This window comes from Octopus bimaculoides, chromosome 2, assembly GCF_001194135.2.
Source record: "Octopus bimaculoides isolate UCB-OBI-ISO-001 chromosome 2, ASM119413v2, whole genome shotgun sequence".
NCBI classification, from domain to species: Eukaryota; Metazoa; Mollusca; class Cephalopoda; order Octopoda; family Octopodidae; genus Octopus; species Octopus bimaculoides.
This window is the reverse complement of record NC_068982.1, coordinates 138,322,148-138,328,870: the sequence shown is the minus strand read 5'-3', so window position 1 is coordinate 138,328,870 and position 6,723 is coordinate 138,322,148. Positions and strand designations below refer to the sequence as shown.

The 6,723-nt window shown below is 43.1% G+C and overlaps 1 protein-coding gene across 2 annotated transcripts in view; it reads right to left on the bottom strand.

Moving 5' to 3' along the window:
* LOC106877346 (thioredoxin domain-containing protein 11) overlaps positions 1 to 6,723 on the bottom strand; it is a 77,546-nt gene that overhangs the window by 35,401 nt on the left and 35,422 nt on the right. For both annotated transcript variants that reach the window (XM_014926227.2, XM_052965631.1), the window contains exon 13: positions 5,172 to 5,252. In XM_014926227.2, coding sequence (XP_014781713.1) covers positions 5,172 to 5,252 — 81 coding nt within the window. The remainder of the gene's footprint in view (positions 1 to 5,171; positions 5,253 to 6,723) is intronic.

Below are 6,723 nucleotides of genomic sequence, written 5' to 3'. Positions count from 1 at the left end.
ATATACACATACATAAATGATATATATAAAAATACTTACATTGCGTGTGTGTGTGTGTGTGTGTGTGTGCATGTCTATGCATGTGTGGTAAAATGCTGACTTCCTAACCACATGGTTCTAGGTTCACTCCTATTGCATGGCACCTTAGACAAGTATCTTCTACTATAGCCATGGGCTAAATAAAGCTTTGTGAGTGGATTGGGTAGACGGAAACTGAAAGAAGCCCATTATATGCGTGTGTGTGTGTATGTGTGTGTGTGTGTGCACGTGCACATGCATTTGTTCCCCACCACTGCTGACAACTGATGTTAGAATGTTTACATCTCCATAACTTAGCAGTTTGGCAAAAGGAACTGATAGAATACCAGGCTTTAAAGAAAATACGTATTGGAGTCAATTCATTCAGCATAAGAATTCTTCGAGGCCACGCCCCAGCATACATATATAGAGAGACAGCGAAGGAGAGAGAAGGAGAGAGTAAGAGAGAGGGAGAGGAAGAGAGAGGGAGAGGAAGAGAGAGGGAGAGTAAGAGAGAGGGATAAAAGAGAGAGAGACAGAGAGACAGACAGACAGACAGACAGAGTGATAGTTAGTAATATTCTTAGCAGCTAGTTTAATTGTCAACTAATTGTGTTCACCAGCTGAAAACATTTACAATCATCATCATCATTGTTGTCATTATCATTTCAAAGTCTATTTTTATATGCTTGCACAAGTCAGACAGCAGATTTTCTACAGCCAGAAGCCATTCCTGTTGCCAAGCTTCTCCTATTTCCAAGCAAGATAAGATTTCCCCAAGGCCAGACATGTTTTCAGAGAAGACTGCAAGTAAATGACATTGTTTGTATGATGATGATGATGATGATGATGATGATGATGATGGTCGTCGTCGTTTAACGTCCGCTTTCCACGCTGGCATGGGCTGGTTGGTTTGACTGAGGACTGGCAAGCCAGAAGGCTGCACCAGGATCCAATCTGATCTGACAAGGTTTCTACAGCTGGATGCCCCTTCCTAATGCCAACCACTCTGAGAGTGTAGTGGGTGCTTTCTACATGCAACTGGTACGAGGGTTAATCAGGTGGCAGTGGCATTGACCATGTTCGTATGGTGCTTTTTATGTGGCACCAGCATGGGAGCCAGTCAGGCAGCGCTGGCATCAACCATGCTTGTACGGCATTTTTACATGCCACCGGCACGGGAGCCAGTCAGGTGGCACTGGTATCAACCATGCTCGTATGGTGTTTTTTACATGCCATCATTATCTTATAACGACACTTCTTTATAAATATTGCATGATGTCAAGACAAACGGACAAACGCGCGCACACACACACACACACACACACACACACACACACACACACACACACTACAGCCACCATCATTCATTATCCATCTTCCTTGGAAGCACTCCATTTCACATTGCTCCTGTACACTCAGCTCGCAAAAATTAATATTATAGCAATGGACCAATTTCGTGTCCAGATGGGGACTATACACACCACAGAATCCAGGAAACTGACTCCATTAGTCTATATGACTCAGGATGTGGTTTTATTGGATGGCCTGACAGGATCCGGCAGGCTAGAGGACTGCATCAAATTCCAAAGTCTGCTTTGACTTAATTTCTACGGCTAGATGCCCTTCCAAACACCAATAACTTTACAGAGTGTGCTGGGTGCTCTTTCCGTGGTATTGGCACTTGTGGGGTTGCCAGCAGTTAACAAAACAAAAAAAAATGGCCCTCCCACAACTGAGAGGAGGTGTATATATTATGATGGGCTTCTTCCAGTTTCCACTAACAAAATCCACTGACAAAACTTTGGTCAGCCTGAGGCAGCAGCAGAAGACACTAGCCCAAGGTGCTGCACAATGAGACTGAACCCAAGGCCACATGGTTGGGAAGTGAATTTCTTAATCACACAATCATGCTTTATTTATCATCGTTTAACATTCACTTTCCATGCTAGCATGGGTTGGACAATTTGACTGAGGACTGGCGAACCAGATGGCTGCACCAGACTCCAATCTGATCTGGCAGAGTTTCTACAGCTGGATGCCCTTCCTAATGCCAACCACTCAGAGAGTGTGGTGGGTGCTTTTACGTACCACCGGCACGAGAGCCAGTCACATGGTACTGGCAATGGCCACGCTCAAAATGGTGTTTTTTAGGTGCCACCTGCACAGGAGCCAGTCCAGCGGCACTGGCAAAAAGAATTGCTATCATCACCATAGCTAATGGAAGAGGCTTTGAAATGTTGGCATTCACTGTTTAACCTTTCCGTTACTGCATTTATTTTGAGATGTTCTGTATTTCTTTCAATTACTTTAAATATAACAAAGAATTTAGTAAAATAACTTGGTTACCATTAAGCTAGCGTTAGGAACATAAATTGTGACTAAGGTTTGGTGGAAGATTTTAATTCAAAACTTATGGAAACAAGACATTTGTACTCAAAGCCAGAACCGGTTTCAACCGGGTTGGTAACGAAAGGGTTAATGTCCACTCTTTAACCCTTTTGTTACTGTATTTATTTTGCGATGTTCTGTGCTTCTTTCAATTACTTGAAATACAACAAAGAATTTAGTAAAATAACTTAGTTACCATTAAGCTAGTGTTAGGAACATAAATTGTGACTAAGGTTTGGTGGAAGATCTCAATTCAAAACTTATGGAAACAAGACATTTGTACTCAGAGACAGAGCCGGTTTCAGCCAGGTCAGTTAATGAGATGGTTAAGTATTAGCAGCTGAATTAGTTACAGTGATGAGAACAGATCTCACAGTACTTCATTCCAAAGGACACATAGCCCCTTACATCATCCTTTCTACTGCACATGCTACTTCATAATCCTCATCTCAAGATACGAGTTAAAAATCTCATTTATTCGGCTCTCAGTGTGTCACCCAAAAAAATCAATAGTCATATATATCATCATCATCATCATCATCATCATCATCATTTAACATCCATTTTCCATGCTGGCATGGGTTGGACAGTTTGACTAGGAGCTGGTAAGGTGGAAGGCTGCCCCAGGCTCTGCCAAGGTTTGCATTGCCTTTCATCCTTTTGGGATCAATTAAACAAGTACTAGTTGAACAAAGAGGTTGATGGAACCGACTCACCCCAGCCCCCCAAAAATGGCTGCCCTTGTCACAAAATGTGAAACCATTATTATTATTATTGTTATTATTATTATTATTATTGTCATTATTATTATTATTATTATTATTATTATTCCGCCAAGGTCAACTTTGCCTTTCGTCCTTTTGGGGTCGATAAATTAAGTACCAGTGAAACATTGGGGTTGATGTAATCGACTAGTCCCCTCCCTCCAAACTTGAGGCCTTGTGCCTCCAGTAGAAAAGATTATTATTATCATTTTTATCATTCTTCGTTTAATGTCCGTTTTCCATGCCGGCATGAGTTAGACGCTTTGACTGGGGACTGGCAAGCCAGAAGGCCGCACCAGGCTCCAGTCTTTGCCTTTGCCTTTCATCTTTTCGGGGTCGGTAAAATTAAGTACCAGTGAAACACTGTAATCGACTAGTCCCCTCCCACAAAATTTCAGGCCTCGTGCCTATAATAGAAAGGATTATTATTATTATTATTATTTGACATTATGTTTTGTAGTATTCCCTCGTAATCTATATCGACAATTTAAGATTTAAAAAAAAAACAAATTCTATGATTTCAAGGGAGGCAATTTCAAGGGAAATAACTAAGAAATAAAAACATGGAGTTATTGCCCTTGTTAATGCTCCCCGCCCAGCAGCATTTGTTTTCGTTTTTCAATTCCTTCCCTGCTAAAGCAGGAGTTTATCTTACTGGACCCATGGCGATCTAATCATTGATCACCATGGTTCCTTTTTCAAAAAGTGTTCTATGGCTAGATAGCCTTCCTCACACCAACACTTTTAGCTGCTGCTTACAACTTCAAGAGATACGGTGTACCTTTTCTAATACTGAGATCATCATCGGCGTTTAACGTCCGCTTTCCATGCTAGCATGGGTTGGACGATTTGACTGAGGACTGGTGAACCAGGTGGCTACACCAGACTCCAATCTGATTTGACAGAGTTTCTACAGCTGGATGCCTTTCCTAACGCCAGGATGCCCTGGAGGAGACACCCCTTCGGTCATGACTGACCATGGGATTGCACCTAGAAAATTACCCTCCCAGGCACAAGTCCGGGAAAGGTTGTTTATGGAAGACCAGCAGTCGCCCATGCATACCAACCTCACCTCTCCACGCCACTAGTGTTATCCAAGGGAAAGGCAAAGGCCGATACAGCTTGGCACCTGTGACATCGCAACTCATTTTCTACAGTTGAGTGAACTGGAGCAACGTGAAATAAAGTGTCTTGCTCAAGAAAAACAACACGCAGCCCGGTCTGGGAATCGAACTTACAACCTCACGATCGCAAGCTCGACACTCTAACCACTGAGCCATGTGCCTTCACTGTACCTAATATACCTCTTATAAAACAGGGGTGCAGTGTATGTGTAGCAAAGAAGGATACAGTGTACCTATCTTAAAACAGAGGTACATACAAACAGAGGTACATCACAGAGGTTCATTACAAATAGGTACATCACAAACAGATGTACATCACAAACAGAGGTACATTACAAATAGGTACATCACAAACAGAGGTACATCACAAACAGATGTACATCACAAACAGATGTACATCACAAACAGAGGTACATCACAAACAGATGTACATCACAAACAGAGGTACATCACAAGCAGAGGTACATCACAAACAGAGGTACATCACAAACAGAGGTACATCATGCAATAAACTATTAAGAAATAAAATGGCAAGCAAATTACTATTTTCCAAATTTTCCAAAATATAATCAAAATATATAAGTAGTTGGGTGGTAAGAGCAAGTGTGGGTGTGAGTAAGAAAGGGTGTGTGTGTGCATGTGTGTGGGGGTGGGCTGAGGGGTAGATGTGTGTGTGTGAGTGAATGAGAGTGTGCACAAGTGAGTGTGCATGTTTGTGCATTGTGCTACAAGAGAAAGACTGAATCTCGATAAGAATGACTTCACAATAAACAGAGACAACGATAGTGTGCTACCCCCAGCACCATGACCAACACCACTAGGACCACAAGGAGAAGGAGGAGCAGTAAGAGAAGGGACACATGAAGCTACTTACCGGCCAGAAGGGAAGAAGAGCAACGTAGGGTATGTATCCGCAGTGTACTCCCATGGTAAGTCTTCCGTATCACCATTGATCCTAAATAACAATAAGAACAATCAGACATGCAAATGGTTTGGTTTTGTTATTGAATTGGTGGTGGGGGAGGGGGCTATCTCAGAGGAAAAGGAGCAAATGGTCCCATGATTCATTTTTCTTTCTTCTTTTTCCACAGCCTTCCCACCACTCTGAAAGATGGGTAAAGTAAGATACAACACATTGCGATAATGAGTTGCCTACAGAAGAGAAAGAACTGGTTTGAACTGTTTGCAACAGAATGTGAAGAGGTTACTAAAGGCAGGAAATAGTTAGGGAAAGGTGTCAAGCCATGGGATAGATTAACTACACCACCCAAAAAGAGTAATGGAGGGCTGCCAAACCAAATGAAGGATCAACACTACCATCCCTGATAGATCAACTCCACCATCCCTAATAGATCAACTCCACCACCCCCAATAGATCAACTCCACCACCCCTAATAGATCAACTCCGCCACCCCTAATAGATCAACTCCACTACCCCTAATAGATCACTTCCACCACCCCTAATAGATCAACTCCACCACCCCTAATAGATCAACTCCACCACTCCCAATAGGTCAACTCCACCACCCCCAATAGGTCAACTTCAACACTCCTAATAGGTCAACTCCACTACTCCTAATAGATCAAACTCCACCACCCTTAATAGATCAATTCGACCACTCCTAATTCACCAACTCTGCTGAAGATACAGGTCTGGGTGGGGAGAGCAGGTGACGTCACCTGGGTGGAGGATCATCAAGTTTCCAAGATCACACTGTATGACAAACTCTGCTCTGCTCCCAGTGATAGAGCAACCCCAGAGAAGAAGTACAAGGACTCCCTAAAGAAATCCCTAGGTGCCTACCACATCGATCACCACAAGGGGTCTGTTCTTGCTGCTGATCACGAAGCTTGGCATCTCATTGTCCACTGGGTAAAGGCCTCCTCTGAAGACACCCACACGACCATACTTGCAGACAAGAGAAAAAGGAAGAATACCAAGGAGACAGCGACCAACTCTGGCAAGCCTATCTTCCCATACAACCTCTGCAGTGGTGCCTGTTTGTCCCAAACTGGACTTGTTGGACATCGGTAAGCTTGTAAATAGACGTGGATATCTGACCTCCGTAAATCTTCACTCAGGAAGCCAAACCAAGAGGAATGTGTGTGTGTGTGTGCTTGAAAAAAAAGTTTTTTATAGGCGCAGGAGTGGCTGTGTGGTAAGTAGCTTGCTTACCAACCACATGGTTCTGGGTTCATTCCCACTGTGTTATTTCTTTACTACCCACAAGGGGCTACACACAGAGGGGACAAACAAGGACAGACAAACGGATTAAGTCGATTATATCAACTTCCAGTGCGTAACTGGTACTTATTTAATCGACCCCGAATGGATGAAAGGCAAAGTCGACCTCGGTTGAATATGAACTCAGAACGTAGCGGCAGACGAAATACTGCTAAGCATTTCGCCCGGCATGCTAACGTTT